This window comes from Taudactylus pleione, unplaced genomic scaffold, assembly GCF_031769625.1.
Source record: "Taudactylus pleione unplaced genomic scaffold, aTauple2 ptg000572l, whole genome shotgun sequence".
NCBI classification, from domain to species: Eukaryota; Metazoa; Chordata; class Amphibia; order Anura; family Myobatrachidae; genus Taudactylus; species Taudactylus pleione.
In genome coordinates, this window is record NW_028284974.1 from 785,753 (window position 1) to 803,526 (window position 17,774).

The 17,774-nt window shown below is 46.5% G+C and overlaps 1 protein-coding gene across 1 annotated transcript in view; it reads left to right on the forward strand.

Moving 5' to 3' along the window:
- The window catches only part of ERF (ETS2 repressor factor), a 45,370-nt gene that overhangs the window by 17,580 nt on the left and 10,016 nt on the right, over window positions 1-17,774 (forward strand). The window contains exon 2 of the mRNA XM_088453170.1: window positions 16,954-17,188. Coding sequence (XP_088309296.1) covers window positions 16,954-17,188 — 235 coding nt within the window. The remainder of the gene's footprint in view (window positions 1-16,953; window positions 17,189-17,774) is intronic.

Genomic DNA, 17,774 nt, shown 5'->3' on the forward strand with positions numbered 1-17,774 from the left:
GGCAGTCAGGGATAAAGTCCTGCAGTGGATGGGGTGTAGTGGGGTCTTGGCACCTGTCCGGCCCAGCGAGTACAGGAAACCTAAAGAGGAAAGAGATGAAAAGGTCAGACACTAAGAGTTTTCGCCTGGGCAAGGAGCCAAACATGCGAGAGGGCGCCCGGCAGCTTAACCCTTCTGGGTTCAGAGGCACAGCCGAGCCGAACGTCTCCTGTAAACATAAAGGCAGTCTGTTGGATGTTCTGTAAAATGGAAGAAGTGGCAGAGTGTTCTGTAGGATCGTTTACAATTTTCCAAGCCGAAATGGGAAAAAGCTGGGAGCACAGAGTGAAGTACAGTACATTATACACACAGATATGACCTACACAGGTGGAAGGAAAACTTTTGGTTCTGAATAAATCTGTATAAACGGTGCTCCATTAAGCTTGACATATATTTCTACTAAGACTGCTTTATTATAGACCAGGGGTGGGGAACCTTTTTTCTGCCGAGGGCCATTTTGATATATAGAACATTATTCGCGGGCCCGTGTAGGCCATGCCCCCTCCATGTGATGTCACATGGGGTGGCGCCACAATCGTTGGTAATTACATCAATGCCCTGATCATCCTGAGGATGCTCCAGGGAGCTGTCAGGGCAGCAGTGTGACCGTCTGAAGCATCCTAAGGACGCACCAGGCGGCACTGTTGCATAGATTCTGGCTGGAGGATGCCATTCTAGGCACCCTGCTAGCCAGTTGAGGCTAGCAGAAAATGGCTAAGGGCCAGACTTAACGATTCCAGGGACCTTATTCAGCCCCTGGGCCTGAGGTTCCCCATCCCTGTTAAGGACGGTATTGTGAGACTGATTATTTTACTACATCTTGCAGTGTCGCCATGCGTGGCTATAGCGCTGCGTCGTAGCATCTATCTCTGAGACCATATAGAACAGTGTTGGCTAACCTTGACACTCCAGCTGTTGTGGAACTATATATCCCAGCATGCCCTGCCACAGTTTTAGCATGCCCTAATGGCAAAACTGTATCAGTGCATGCTGGGTTATGTAGTTCCATAACAGCTGGAGTGTCAAGGTAAGCCAAAACTGATATAGAAAGAAGCATCTCGTACTATCATACAGCGCAAGTGGTCGCTGAAGTTTTGGATCCAGTCTTTTATTGGCCTCTCTGTTTTTAATAAGTCGGCGACAATGGTGATTGCTGCAGCTGTTCATACAATTGCCGTGTGGAGTTGGCTAGTTTTCAACCAACTTAGGCTAGTATACAAAAAAAAATTGGCCAACAATTGACTTGATATTAAATGAATACAGGAGGGGACAGAAGACTCACCTATTGCCCTGTCCCAGTAACTGTTGCCTGTGCCATCTAAACTGTAGTCAGAAGAGTATAGCCCAATTAAAGGGTTTATTTGTTTTGGGGATCTTTTCAAACGGCTGATGAATCATGAAGTCTTCACTTAGAACGCTCTCTTTTATACTCTCAATTACATTATATTTGTTTCGTGAATTATATTTATTTTATTTTTTGCAAGCCTTTTCAGGGCTTTATAGAATAGACTGGCAAAGCACCACAGGAGGCGAGGCCGTCCTGTTCTGGCGCCGGGCTTTGAGGGGTTAATGTGTGGGTCTGTGCTGTATATTTGTGCAGTTATAGATCTGGATGTATTTCTCTGCTCCTTATACTTGAAGTAGTTTATTTTTAGCTTTGGCGTTCACTCTTTCTCTGTATTTCCCGTTGCTTGGAGACCGGCACTCTTTTTTTTTCATTCTATCCTCCCCGTTCTAAAGCTGCCGCCTCCCATTTACATTTATTTTGCACCATTTCGTTGCTGGAGACGGCACTTTAAAGTTGCCCGCACAATCGTTGAACCAGCCACCGTGCCTTAAAGTTGCCGGAAGAGTTGCGTCTTTTGCATCTTTGGGGGTGATTCAATTCAGCGCACTGCTGAATATCCCCAACAGGAGTTCTCGGAGCTATACAGTTGACCATGCTGTTAAGTCCGACTAAAGTGCCGGCCACGAGGCTATTAGCATTGTGCTAAGCCGGAAAACTGCATCGTAGCCGCCACTTTAGTCTGCTTTCTACTCGCATCTGGAGGGTGCGAGAAGAAATCCTGTAGTCTGACTAAACCGCGCTGCCGATGAATCGCAGCCGATTGGCTTAGTTGTCTCTTGAGCAGTACGTTGGTACTTCTAACCCTCATTTATTTTGACAATGACTATTTTCTTAACTTTGCATCGCAAAACTAGGTCTAAGTCGCGTAACTCAGTATTAGATATGGGTGTAGTAATTTTGGCTAACGTGTACTGTCGTACAGGTCACAGGGAGACAGTGAATTCTTATACGTGTATATACTACAGTTGCAGTTTGTTTTTACCTAGGGGGCGGTTCAATTCAACGCGAATTAACTAGCGCCGGGAGCGATCTCCCGGAACTATTCAATTCAGTGCGCTGTGTGGTCAGAGAATGACAGTTATCGCGCCTTAACAAGGGTGTTAAGGCGCGTTAACTGTCATTCTCTGACAAAAGTGCCGGGCGCACGGCTGTTTGCGCCGCGCTAAGCAGAAAAATTGCTCCGCGACCGGCTCTTTGGTCTGATTTTTCCTCGCATCCCACAGGGGATCGAGAAGAAATCCTTAGCGCGCCCAAACAGTGGGGTTTATTGAATAGGTGCAAGGAGCTCCCTCCCGCGGCTATTCAACATTGCGTTGAATTGAATTCCCCCCTTAGAGGGGTGGGGGATTCAATTCTTGGAGATGGATGCTGCGTCCAGATACCCAGCCCACATGGCTGAGCTGGTGGCTGCGGCACTTAAGGAGTTATCCTTTGTGCTGCTGCACCATTTTCAAATAAAATTAGGCGCTTGGCACCAGTTTTAACTTCACCAGTGCTTGGACCAGTTTTATATAGAAACCAGATATTAAATAAACAGTCCTGTGCCCCAGTATAAAATTGCAGAGATATCAAATGTTTAAAAGTGTGTCTAAAGTATTTTATTGTAAAGCCCTGTAGCTGAGCTGCAGTATCTAGTGTGTAAAGCCCTGTAGCTGAGCTGCAGTATCTAGTGTGTAAAACCTGGTGCTGAGCTGCAGTATCTAGTGTGTAAAGCCCTGTAGCTGAGCTGCAGTATCTAGTGTGTAAAACCTGGTGCTGAGCTGCAGTATCTAGTGTGTAAAGCCCTGTAGCTGAGCTGCAGTATCTAGTGTGTAAAGCCCTGTAGCTGAGCTGCAGTATCTAGTGTGTAAAGCCCTGTAGCTGAGCTGCAGTATCTAGTGTGTAAAGCCCTGTAGCTGAGCTGCAGTATCTAGTGTGTAAAGCCCTGTAGCTGAGCTGCAGTATCTAGTGTGTAAAACCTGGTGCTGAGCTGCAGTATCTAGTGTGTAAAGCCCTGTAGCTGAGCTGCAGTATCTAGTGTGTAAAGCCCTGTAGCTGAGCTGCAGTATCTAGTGTGTAAAACCTGGTGCTGAGCTGCAGTATCTAGTGTGTAAAGCCCTGTAGCTGAGCTGCAGTATCTAGTGTGTAAAGCCTGGTGCTGAGCTGCAGTATCTAGTGTGTAAAGCCCTGTAGCTGAGCTGCAGTATCTAGTGTGTAAAGCCCTGTAGCTGAGCTGCAGTATCTAGTGTGTAAAGCCTGGTGCTGAGCTGCAGTATCTAGTGTGTAAAACCCTGTAGCTGAGCTGCAGTATCTAGTGTGTAAAGCCCTGTAGCTGAGCTGCAGTATCTAGTGTGTAAAGCCCTGTAGCTGAGCTGCAGTATCTAGTGTGTAAAGCCCTGTAGCTGAGCTGCAGTATCTAGTGTGTAAAGCCCTGTAGCTGAGCTGCAGTATCTAGTGTGTAAAGCCCTGTAGCTGAGCTGCAGTATCTAGTGTGTAAAGCCCTGTAGCTGAGCTGCAGTATCTAGTGTGTAAAGCCCTGTAGCTGAGCTGCAGTATCTAGTGTGTAAAACCTGGTGCTGAGCTGCAGTATCTAGTGTGTAAAGCCCTGTAGCTGAGCTGCAGTATCTAGTGTGTAAAGCCCTGTAGCTGAGCTGCAGTATCTAGTGTGTAAAGCCCTGTAGCTGAGCTGCAGTATCTAGTGTGTAAAGCCCTGTAGCTGAGCTGCAGTATCTAGTGTGTAAAGCCCTGTAGCTGAGCTGCAGTATCTAGTGTGTAAAGCCCTGTAGCTGAGCTGCAGTATCTAGTGTGTAAAGCCCTGTAGCTGAGCTGCAGTATCTAGTGTGTAAAGCCCTGTAGCTGAGCTGCAGTATCTAGTGTGTAAAACCTGGTGCTGAGCTGCAGTATCTAGTGTGTAAAGCCCTGTAGCTGAGCTGCAGTATCTAGTGTGTAAAGCCTGGTGCTGAGCTGCAGTATCTAGTGTGTAAAGCCCTGTAGCTGAGCTGCAGTCTCTAGTGTGTAAAGCCCTGTAGCTGAGCTGCAGTATCTAGTGTGTAAAGCCTGGTGCTGAGCTGCAGTATCTAGTGTGTAAAGCCCTGTAGCTGAGCTGCAGTATCTAGTGTGTAAAGCCCTGTAGCTGAGCTGCAGTATCTAGTGTGTAAAGCCCTGTAGCTGAGCTGCAGTATCTAGTGTGTAAAACCTGGTGCTGAGCTGCAGTATCTAGTGTGTAAAGCCCTGTAGCTGAGCTGCAGTATCTAGTGTGTAAAGCCCTGTAGCTGAGCTGCAGTATCTAGTGTGTAAAGCCCTGTAGCTGAGCTGCAGTATCTAGTGTGTAAAGCCCTGTAGCTGAGCTGCAGTATCTAGTGTGTAAAGCCCTGTAGCTGAGCTGCAGTATCTAGTGTGTAAAGCCCTGTAGCTGAGCTGCAGTATCTAGTGTGTAAAACCTGGTGCTGAGCTGCAGTATCTAGTGTGTAAAGCCCTGTAGCTGAGCTGCAGTATCTAGTGTGTAAAGCCCTGTAGCTGAGCTGCAGTATCTAGTGTGTAAAGCCCTGTAGCTGAGCTGCAGTATCTAGTGTGTAAAGCCCTGTAGCTGAGCTGCAGTATCTAGTGTGTAAAGCCCTGTAGCTGAGCTGCAGTATCTAGTGTGTAAAGCCCTGTAGCTGAGCTGCAGTATCTAGTGTGTAAAGCCCTGTAGCTGAGCTGCAGTATCTAGTGTGTAAAACCTGGTGTTGAGCTGCAGTATCTAGTGTGTAAAGCCCTGTAGCTGAGCTGCAGTATCTAGTGTGTAAAGCCCTGTAGCTGAGCTGCAGTATCTAGTGTGTAAAGCCCTGTAGCTGAGCTGCAGTATCTAGTGTGTAAAACTTGTATATATGCATAAATTAAGTAAGAAAAGCACTTTAGGAATGTATTTCACAGGTATTTTGTTTTATAAGGCTTTTGCCTTTTTTGGACAGGTCGTTCTTGGGACATTAGACCTGGTTCAGCACGGATCGCTATTCTGCTCATACGCACGCATCGCAGTTGCTAATGTCAGCGGGGATGTGCAAATGTTTGCATTCGCTTTGCGTTCGCAGCCTACCATAAGGATGCTCACATCCGTAAACTTTGGCAACATGGCGAAACAATTTGTAACATCGGACCCATACGCACAGGTCAGACTTCACTCAGGAATTGCTCACTTCTACGAGGCCCCAGGCTGCATATGGTATCGCAGTGAATAATTTATGCAACGCCATCCCAACACACTGGCACGCCTGCGTTCGCCCGACCAGACTTGAGGAAGTTCTATGCCAATTCTATTACTGTTTAAGCCACAAAGTTTAGGACCGACACATTGGGCGGTCCCCACGCACTGTGTGATCGGGTGGCCGACCGCCCGATATGCATAGCGCTGCATGGGATCGCACTGGCCAATATCATGCCCATACACTGTACGATATAGCAGCCATATCGTACCAACCCATTGGATCGGCTGCGTTATCGCACCGTGTATGGGGACCTTAAGATGTATTCATTTTTTTAATTTTTTTTGTGTGACCTTTGCCTGATGTATGTACTAGAATAATAGAGCAGGATTACAGCCTGCAGTTATGACCTGGTACTATATAAAGGACTGATGTGGCTCTGTAGAATGTGTATCCTCTGACCATCAGGAAGGATTGTACTTCTGTGACATCCTGTAATGCTGTGATTGTCCCAAGCACCTTTAGCAAGGGACTTGTCTTTTTAAATCCTTTGGGAGAATTAAATTGTTTTTTTGGGGCTCCTTAACTAATGGGCGCCCGACGGAGCATTTCAATTGTTGCTCCGTTTGGGCTCGAGAGCCGTGGACGCCAACATTTCTGCTTGCAGTTTTTTGAGGTGGCACACAAAAATATATGAAGTCTGGTTTGGGTGCCCAAACCACAGACTTCAGAAGGGTTTTGCTGCCTTATGTGCCTATGCCCGGTCTTTTGAGAGCAATGATTAAAGGGCGCCCAAAACAATTGATTAATTATAACTGCCCACAAAATAATTGAATTTAACCCCCCCCCCGCCTCCATTGAGCAATAAACATCTTACTTTAAGACCCCTGCAACTGCTTGTTTTCTGTGTCTACCAGAGTAACACCAAACGCTACTCCATTCTCAGGCTGTACTGGATTGAGTCCAGTGTGTTCTAGCTGAAACTCTTGGCCAGCTACACTCCGTGCAGACACATAGTGAGGGACCAGTGGGAATTAGCAGACACGAGCCAGGAGGTGTCACAGGGGCGTGTTCGCAGGTGCTGGTGTAGGAGCCAGCGAGTTACCCGCCCATTATACAATGGGAGGAGTCTAACAGGCGGTTACTGGTGATGAGGGGGTAACTCTTGGAATGTTGGAGTAAGCCCACTCAGATTGCTTGGGGACAAGTCTACTCTCTATTCCAGGCCTGGCCAACCTGTGGCTCTCCAGCTGTTGTGAAACTACAAGTCCCATCATTCCCTGCCACCGTTTTAGCATTTCCTAACAGCAAAACTGTTGCAAGGCATGCTGGGACTTCTAATTTCTGAACAGCTGGAGAGCCACAGGTTGGCCTGGCCTGCTCTATTCGGTCAGCGTCAAAAATCTGATCACCTGGCTGAGCGAGGTCCTCCAGTCACAGGCGTGATTTGCCATCTACATCGCAAGTTTTGCCTTGCAACCCATAGAGGTACATAAACACTGTGTGTGTGGGCTACTGTACATGGCTGATGTGTGAATCCGGGCACAGCGGCAATATCCGACTGCGCATCACCAAGAATTAAATTCCCCACCATAATTTATAAGTTCTCCAAATGAACACCAGTGTGATGCACTATAAGCCATCGTGACGAAACTTAATCAGATTACATTTTCACATTTTATACTGATTAGCATCAGTTTTCTTTTCTATATTTGTATGTCATTTGTGTGGCCAGTTGTCCTTTATAGATTGAGGTGTGACAGGGAGAGCTGCCTCTCACCCCCTCCTTGCCAGCGAATGACCTCACCCTTTTAATGCCTTTCCCTGCGTCCTTGGCTTCTCTCCTGTCTTGTTCCCTGGCGTCCATTACAGGGACGTTAAATTATTGATGCCTCCTGATTTGTTTGGGGTTTGGGGAAATGGCAGAACCACAGAACTGCTCCTCCCCCCCACTGTGATATTTACAGATGGGAAGCGTCTCAGGAAATGACAGGAGATGCTGGAAGTTAAAAACTGTGGGAGGGGGTGTATCCTGTGGACAAATTAATTTTAATACTGACCGCAGACATGCACTGACCTCTAAAATGTCCTGCTTATGATAAACCTGTGTTCTCTCCTTCCCGGCGTGTTCTCGGCCCTAGTTTTCAAGCGTGCTGTCGTCTTCAGACAATACCTACACTTTGGATAACGACAGATTTTTATCCTGTCCGGGCATGTTGTGAGTAGTCTGTCTCTGAGTGTGAGACTTGATCAGAGAGAGGTGCACAGGTCACTAATGTGTATTTCTGTAAGTGGCGTTACATGTGAGGCTTTTATTGTGTGTGTCTGTGTGTGTTTTCGGATAGCCTATATAAGATCATGGGGGAGATTTATCAAAATTTGGAGAGAGATAAAGTGCCAACCAACCAGCTTCTGTAATTTTCCAGGCTGCGTTTGAAAAGTGAGTCAGGAGCTGATTGGTGCTTAATCTCTCTCCAAGCTTTGATAAATCTCCCCCATAGTTTGTGTTGAAAGTAGAGAAAAAAATCCTTAGAAATCTTTCGGCATATAGGTAATTCAGTTCACCGCGATGCTGAATAGCCCCAGGAAGGATTTCCCGGGAGCTATTTAATTGACCACACTGCTAAGGGTATCCAGTCAAGATGTCGGTGGACGGGATGGCGGACGTCAGGATACAGACGACTGTACCCCAAAGGGGTCAAGATACAGACGTCTGCATCCCGAAGGTAGGTGTTAGGGTTAGGTTTAGGGACCTGGGTGGGTTAGGGTTAGGCTGCAGGGAGGGGGGATTCGGGTTAGGCACCGCCCAGGGAGGGTTAGGGTGCGGGAATGGAGAGTTAGGGTTAGGCACCACCTTGGGGGGAAATAGGGTTAGGCACCTCCGGGGTAGGGTTAGGCTACTCACTGGCCCTTGGGATGCCGCTATCCATTTTTTGACTGGCGGCATCTTGTCCGCCAGTAAAACATACCGATTCCCTGTTAAGTCCGACAACAGGATTTCTGCTCTCGCCCTCCCTAAGTGCAGATCCTACTTAAGTGCCTGCCATGATGCTGTTTTCCTGCTTAGCGTGGCACTAACAGCCTCACAGTCGGCACTTTAGTCATAGAACACCGGTTAGCATGACCGAACACCCAGCTTAAGGCACGGTAACTGGCATTCTCCAACTTAAGTGGTTCTAGCTGGACTTAGCACGGTCAACTGAATAGCTCCGAGAACTCCTTCCCGGGGCTGTTCATCATCGGGCTGAATTGAATCGCTCCCATATTGTTTGGTACAGATTTGGTTAATGTTTGATGTAGTAGTCTGTTACACAACATATTAAAATAATGTGATTCACACCACAAGAACGGTCTATGCCTCTCTGGAGCTGGGGCTGTATCAAAGTTCTAGGCCATCAGCTAAATCTATATTGCACGTTGTCTTGCCTATGTCACAAAGCTGTACGAAGTTCATGTGTGGAGTATATGTGTGAAATGGGAAGGGGCGGGGGGGTGACGCATTCCAGAGAATGATTAAGTTAGGTGCCAGGCGTTGTACTAGTGCATGAAAATGCATATTTATATTGGCCGACACAGAATATATTGTTCTTCTCTATTGGTTATTGTGTTTACCTTTTCCTCCTTTAATCCCCTAGACAATCCGTGGCTCTCATCAGCTGTTGTGGAACTACAAGTGCCAGCATGACTTTACAGCCTTTAACTGGGAATTTTATTTTATACCAGCTGAAAGACCCGGTTGCTGCGGCCTGCTCTTACACAGAAATTGATTGTGCAGAAGGAACGGGGCCAAGTTTTTGGAATGGTTGAGCGCGAACAGTACACATCCATTCCTCCGCCCCTCCCCCCAATTATGCATAGACACAATTGGCTGCTGCGGCTCCTGTGTTTAAACCTGGCTAAGAACTGGCGCATCAGGTGCCGTAGTGACGCATACACCATCGCTACCTGTTTATCCTGACTTATTGTATGTGAGAGCCTATTTAACGTCTTAGTCACTTCTCCACTCCTCCATGTGAAGAGCTTGCATGAATGATCCATTTCCTGTTCTATATAGATGGATAGATCTCTGACGCACAAATGTGTGTGTGCAGGGAGACTTATGAACAGCTTTGTATAATACGTAAATCATGCAACTTTTTGCTTTTGTGCGGCCTCTCACTTTTTTGTATGCATTGCATGTGCTTTTGTTCGCTAGCTGCGTGTGAGCAATTGCGGAACAAAGAGGCTTGATGTGTGTAGAACAAATAGGTGCTGCTTAACGTTTGGTAATCTCTGCATCACACTACATCTGATTTTTTATTTTATTTTTATTGACATTGCAGGGAGTGTCCCTCTGCTATGTCAGTGCAGTCTATGACCAAAGTGTCTGTCCCCACCAAGTTCTGTAAACTTCTCAAAGGATTGACTACTAATTCTAGCTATCCTTTTTCCTGTAATGTCCTAGATAAGTGATAGCATCTGGTTGGTTGCTATGGGCAACAGTTGTACATTTTTCCTTTTGAGAAAATTTAACAAACCTGTGCTTATGTAGAATAAAGGGGGGGATAAATAAGTTTCAGTGCACCAAGGATGAGTGGCAGGAGCTATTCAATCACCTGCGCTGTAAAACCACGACTAGATTTCTGCTTGCACGCTCCTGAGGTGCGAGCGGAGTCTAGTGTTCATTCTAGCACAACCCGTGCAGTTCCTCTTCCTGCCTGGGGTGGTGCTCTCTGCGCTGGTGATTCTAGCACACTCGCTAATTCAACAAACTGGTGATAGAGACCAGAACACCAAAGCAGAGTGACACCCCAGGCAGGAAAGAGGAACTGCACGGGTTGTGACCGGTGTAGGGTGCTAGAATGAACACTGCAGACATTCGCGCTGACTCGTACCTCAGGGCAGCATTGCTTTCTGTAACTGCATCGCTCGCACCCAGCACTGAAGTAGCAAAATGCTCTGGGCATTGGTTGCGGTAAAATGCATCTCCTGAGTTCCGGGTGCGATGCAGGCAATTGAATAGCTCTGAGCACTTATCCCAGGAGCTTAAGAGTTGTGCTGAATTGAATTCACCCCATATCCCCCCCACCCCCCTCTTTTGTTAGTATAAAACTTTGTATTTAATATTGCAGTTTTTTTTAGCAACCTGAGCAACAAGAATTTGCTTTAACACTTTTCATATATACAAGAATGTGTATATATGTGCAGTTACATCTTTACGCCTAAACCTGTGTGTGTTCCCATAATGCAGCGCATGCAGATTATGTATTGGCGAATACAGCATAGGTTTTTTGCTTTGCAGGGTTGTCTGACAACGTACAACTGCGACGGGAACCTGCAGACAATGTAAGTGCTGTAGTGTCACGGGGAGCTGTGTTTACACTGCCTGTGAACGTTATTGTAGAATAGTTGCTTGGAAGAATTTTTTATTTATTTATTTTTTGTAGCCATGACAATATTTGTCTTTTTTTTTTTTTTTTTGTAAAAATTTATATATTTTAGTGTTTTAATCACTAGTGAAAAAAACTGCTAAATACCAGTCTGACATGTACACACTAGAACAATATCATCTCGATTTATCGTTTCTCGGTATATCGTTACGTGTGTGCAACAAATTTGCGCTCTCCCGCTGTCGCATGCAATATCTTCTGGTTGGGCATTCTACACGGTCAATTAGCAGATATTGTGTACGATGCCTTGCCGCCGAATGCAGTGTGGCATCCTACACTATCGTCCCCTGCAGCGTGCAAGTGTGTATGCACTTGCCGATGCTTGGGCCCATCGGACCGGCCGGCTACACATCGTTCTATTGTGTAGCCGGCTGCACCGTTGCTTGATCTGTTCAAACCCCCCCCTTTTTTTTTTTCTTTTGTTCCGTCTTTGCCGCTGTCGCTAGCGGACAATTTTATATCGGTATTGCCTTATTGGAGGAACAATCGGATGGAAACTAACATTAAGTATTTCTCATAGTTGCTTTTTTATTTTCACTGTCTGGCTACCCCTGGTTGATGATTCTGGTACCTCAGTTAATTATCAAGATGGTCTGGTCACCTCTCCTGAGCTTTGTGAAATGATAGAGATCTGCAGCTGACTGTGCATTTTGTCCTCTTCTTGGTTTCATTCGTAATGAGGGCATTGAAGGGTCCGGTTGATGTTTAATCAGCGCAGTACTGGAGCGTGGTTCCTCTCATCTGCATGTGGTCAAGTGGACTTTTGGATTTTCAGTCACGGATGTAATTTTCCAGTTCGCCTCCTTCAGCTGCTGTTGCTCTCCCCTCCTTCTGTACACGTAGTGCAGCGTTCACACAAGTGGTAATGTTACTAAGTGCTGCCTTTTCTGCATACATCAGCTGAACCTCCATCAGACGTCCTCAAATAAAAGTTCTTTCTCAGAATAAAAGACTCCTTTGTGTGTTGTCAACGCACACCTCGTGCTATGTTGTGTGACTGCACGCACGTGACCTGTGCATATATAAAGCCTTGCTGTGTAATCATGAGCTATGGATATGTTACTGTAGATCCTGTGTGTGTGTGTGTGTGTGTGTGTGTGTGTGTGTGTGTGTGTGTGTGTGTGTGTGTGTGTGTGTGTGTGTGTGTGTGTGTGTATGTGTATACATATATATATATATATATATATTTATTTATTTTTATTTATTTATGGACCAGGTTTATAACCTGGTGCAGAATTCAATTAGCAATGATTTAAGCTGTGCTAAATGGTAAAATATGGCCAGTTACACATGTCATTTTCTCTAAAAAGCCGAAAAAGGGGTTAAATGATGTGGGCCATGAATGCTGAGGTATTGTATTGATGGCAAAGGGTTTTCTGAATTTTCAGATGGGGACTATAAAGGTTTGTTTACAAACTTTAACCACTTAAGACTCAAGTGTCATTTTAGTGTACCCGAAAACACTCTAGGCCAGAGGTTCACAAACTCCTTAAGGCGCCGTAGCAGTCCAGGTTTTAAGGATACCCATGCTTAAGTGATTTAATTATTACCTTGCTCAGTTTCATTATACGATCTGTGCACAAGGATGGATATAATCAGTGGCGGATTTTACCTAGGGGCTGCAGCCAAGCTCCCCCCCCCCCCCCCCCCCCTAAGTAAAATCCTCCACTTCAGTGAGCCAGTGCACACTGTAACTGGAGGTGGCTTCCTATTGGAAGCTCCTCCCGCCAGTCACGCACAGGCAGCCCCAGGGGGAGGTGTCTCCTTTATTTGCCTTTTTATGAGATTAACGATAGTTTCACCTCAAGTGGAGGAGTTGCCCATAGCAACCAATCAGCATTGAGGTAGCATTTATCAAGTACAGTTTATAAAATGATAGGTAATAGCTGATTGGTAGCTATGGGCAACTTCTTTACTCTGCTTGACACATCTCCCCCTTTCTGGGATAAATATAATCCGCAAAGGGCTACAGTGGGTGGAGTGAAAGGAAAAAACAAACAAGCGACTGCAGGCCAGTTGAAAGCAAGCTTCAACCTGTGACGCGCATATAGCCAGCTTCAGCAGATCTTACCAGCAGTCCTCTCACCTGGCCATGCACGTCTGTGCGATCCGTAATGTAAAGCGTGCAGGCAATAGATCACTGAGCAAAGGGGGAAGAGCATGTAGTAAGATAAATGGACAAGTGCAAGAGCAGCTTCCACCTAGGCAACTGCTACAGTGCAGAATGCTTGTTTCCAACAGTGAGAGGTTTTTGGTGGCTCCGCCATGTCATGGGCACATTGCAGTGGCATAGTTTAGGTGCGGTCAGTTCCTTACAAGGTCTATGTTAAGCGCTGCTTGACGGTACAGTATGATCTCTTCACCTCATGTGGCAACACTTCATCTGTTGTAACCCAATCCCAGGATGGCATTGCCTCCATCCACAGATCGCTTGTGGCCACACAGTGGCTGGTGAGAATGACACGGATGTTACCAATATGTCATGGACTTCTCATTCACCAGATCTATTCCCAGGTGAGCATCTGTGGTGTATTTTTATTTATTTTTTTCCACCGCAGCAGCACAGACTGGTCTCACGTCGTTGACACAGACGCAAGTGGCACGGATCTCCTGGTCCGTGCGTGTATCTGTCATTGAAATACACAGCAGCACAGATGGGTCTCACTGACGCGTCCGTGCTCTGTGTCAATCACACAGATGCATGTAGCACGGATCTCCCTGGTCCATGCTACATTCTTCTGTGTCAGATGGTACACTGTCTGATTATGCAAATCATTAGATTGTGTACGATCGATTGGGTGAACATTGTGCAGCTTTTGTTGCACATCGTTCACTTCAGCTGCCGGAGAGATTTCAAGGGCGAATGCATACGATATCGCATCAGGTTTGGAGGCCTTTAGGAAAAGAGAAACAGTGGGTTCTGGACTAGATGCCACCTAAATAATATCTGGTGGCTTTCTCAAACTCTGCAGATGGACTCTATCAGGGTAAGAGGACTCCACGTTCTGTTTGTCATTGAGCATCTATGGTTCCGCTCTAACGAGCATCGCACTTCTTCCTTATTCCACAATACAAAACCTGTAATGGTTTTCCTGGGCCGTGACGGCACCACTCATTTGAGGGTCCCTACAGCTGACCTTTTATTATCTGGAGTATCAGACTGAACACAGCATGGAATTGGGTGCTCCCAAAGTCCTTGAGGCACTCGGAGGTTGGAGAACTGCTTCTACATGAATCCTCGAGACCATTAAGATCAAAGTGATTTAGGTATTTGCAAATTAAATATTTTCCATAAACCATACTGGACCTGTCTTCCATTATCATTCAATGATAAACTCTTATTTGTCCTTCGATCGACATCATTTTATCCTCCCGTAGCCAATGCTACCTTGTGTCGGCAGCAGAGGGTACGTGACCGTATGGTGGATTGCTGGCTCCCCGCTCTAGTTACTTGTGTACGCAGCTATTGATTTGATTGGGAGAAAGGGGAGGGAAAGGCGATTTACTGGAGTCAGGAAGGATTTTGTTTATTTTCCTCTGAGAAGTAGATCTGCCAAGTGGTGGATGCTGGTTTTTATTATTATTCTGTGCCGTCTTCCTGCGGGTCAATAGATCCATCTTGTTCAGTTAAGCAGAGAACAGGAAGGATGAGGGAAACCAGGCTGCTGCTACTGTAGAAACGTCATTATCCTTCAATCACTTGTACAAACTCCGCGGTGTCCTCTATTAAGTGTGTGTATCAGAGGTGCGTGCCAAGGTGGAGGGCTGTGAGAGTGGAATTGTTGGTCCCAATTCCCTGCAGTTTTGTTTCTGGCATTTGCTACCATTTAACGGAAGCCTGGGGGTTGGCCTCTATCTTATAGAATGTGTGCAGCCCCCGGAAGCCTGTGCATGATAACAAGGTAACCTGGAGGTGCTCCCTTCAATCCTTCAGTTTCATTATCTACTGGATGTATGCACACCCCAAAAATTAAAGTGTAAATGTTGCCATACAATGAAGCTGACAACTGAACCGGAATCTTTTCATTATGAATTAGTGGGGATGCGGTCAATATCCCGACCGCTGGGATTCTGGCACTCAGAATCCCAGCACCCCGACCGCCAGAATTCCGAAGGTAAGTAGTGGGGGAGCGTTAGGCGCTAGGGTAAGGGTTAGGTTTAGGCACATGGGGGAGAGGGTTAGGGTAGGCAGAGAGGGGGAGGGTTAGAATTCTGACCGACAAGTGTCTGTATTCTACCCGGCGGGATTCTGGCCGCCGGGATCCAGAGCACCGTCATCTCGTACCCATCCTGAATTGGTGACATCACTAAGGCATGAGGCTAAATTGTACCTTATGCCTCAGTGATGTCACTGGTTTGTAGTGATTGGCTGGTCTGCATTCTCACGGCTGTTTGTTCCATATTGGTACGTACACACTGGGCGATCAAAGTGGACGACTGAACGATAACTATCGTTCAGTCGTCCACTTTATCGTCCATTTTAAAGATGAACGATACCGACGATGCGCGTTCCCGCGGGTTGTTCGTCATTATCGTTCATCAAGTAAACATGCAGGCCAACCTGACGATGTTGTCAGGTTGCTGCATGTTGGGGAATGGGGGGGAGAGCCGGCGCTGAACGATATCGTTCATGACATTGAGCACACCCATTGAACGATATCATTAACGACATTGAGCACAGCCTGCCGGGGACACACTAGACGATATCGCTCAGGGAACATATCGTCTAGTGTGTACGCTCCTTATGGCTACTTCTGCTGTGTGATTGGCGTTCTCGCACGTGTACCCATGTGTCACTTTTTGTTAGTGTGGAGCGCTCCCTTATTTCCCTGTGTAATTCAAGTAACTTCTTTCTATGTATAACTGTATCCACACTAAAAATGACTTTAGGATAATTGTGCCCTATATGTTGCTTACACTCTTCCAGTGGGTTCCAAATCTATTTTGCCCACAGTTATCCGTCCTCTGGGCTTCCACACTCCGCATTGGCTCTCTAGTTGGGACCAGGAGTAGGAACGTGCCGCAAAGGATGCGGCCCCCTGTGGGAGGAGGGGATGGAACAGTGCCCCCCCACCCCTCTCACTCCTGTATTCCTGGAAGGAATGTGTACAGGAGACGGCTGCTCTCCCTGCCCTTATAAGAAAAGGGCCTTTGTGTGGGATGGTGTGACCTCAGTTAGGAGCTATTTGCTGTGTTTTTAGGATGGAGGGAGCTGTGAGCTGGCAGGGCTGTGCTCCACATCACAGCGTAACGAGACAGGCTGCGACCCGTCCTATATGGGATGTTCTGCCCGTCTTTACTGCCACCCAGGCAGCTCTTCACAACACACGGCATGTCCCTGCCCATCCATTACATAGAACTCATACAATGTGTGTTCACTGCAAACTATCATCACATTTGTGCAGAGAATCCTTACACCGATATATCTAACGTATATGTACTTCACGTGTGACCAGTGTGATATGACAGACTCTGCTTGGCTATGTGTAAAGTTCTCGGAGCATACGTGGGTAAGGCAGCTTTGCATGTTCAGTTGGTAAACATCCAATAGAGATCTGGTGGTTTTGGTGTTTAGTGTGAACGGCCAGGTGAGAAGCAAGCCCTTGTGCTATTTTTTTATATAACCACATTTACCGTTGCGGTAATCGCCTGACCAGTGTTTCTGGTCTGCGCTGACCAGATGGTGAATGGGTAGTTGGAACAATACCTGCTCAGCTTCCCTTTTTTGCTCTTTGTGATATTTTATCCTGTGATCATGGTAAATATTATTTAAAGGTTGCGATCATACACTTGACTAAGCTCATTGCGGTTTACCACCTTCTCTGGCCTTCCTATGTGTTACGCTTCTTCCCTATTAGTAAGGTGGCCTCCGTACCATTATCTATTGCTTTGAGTTATAGTTTGTGTTACGTTTTAATATTATTACTTATAAGCCAGCTTTGATTCATACCTGGTCTTTCTCCCCCTCTGATTTCAGGGTTTGCCTTCCCTGACTGGGCCTATAAGCCAGAATCCAGCCCGGGCTCCAGACAGATCCAACTCTGGCACTTCATTCTAGAGCTGCTGAGAAAAGAGGAATATCACGATGTCATCGCCTGGCAGGGGGACTACGGAGAGTTCGTCATCAAGGACCCAGACGAGGTGGCACGGTTATGGGGTGTACGGAAGTGCAAGCCCCAAATGAACTATGACAAGCTGAGCAGGGCACTCAGGTGAGACTGCGTCATGTTTGGAAACCATTTTTGTGATCTCGGTCAAGCGGGGTATTTAGTTCTTAGCGCTGTTCGGCAGCGCACATTGTGGCAGAGGTTACCCCGGCATCGACTACTTTCCTGCACACCTCCTATGCGCTGCAAGGGGAACTTTGTGGCATTTTTGGTCGTGAAGTGTCAGCTCTCCGACACTTTGCAAACCCAGCCAGCAATTGAATAACCCTGAAATATTTGTATTATTGACCTGTGATGATTTGGCGATTTATGGTTGTCGGTGAATGCAAAAAAGGTTCCAATATAAGGTTTCCACTTATGTGCTCTTCTAATAACATGCATTTTTACCACTTGTTTCATTCTGTTGTCTTTAAAAGGGGTTGCCAGGCGATTGGCTTCAATCAGTGGTGCCCTCACCTATTTGCTTCTCATACCTGTGGTGGGAGTAACGTAGGAGGCGGGAGCACGAGTATAATTATACCATACTCGTGTCTACAATGCACCTGGCTGTTTGGAAAAGACAAGTTGTTTAGCAGAGGGGTAATTACTGGGTTACAGTTAGCAAAATATACCCCGTGCGAGATAACAGGGT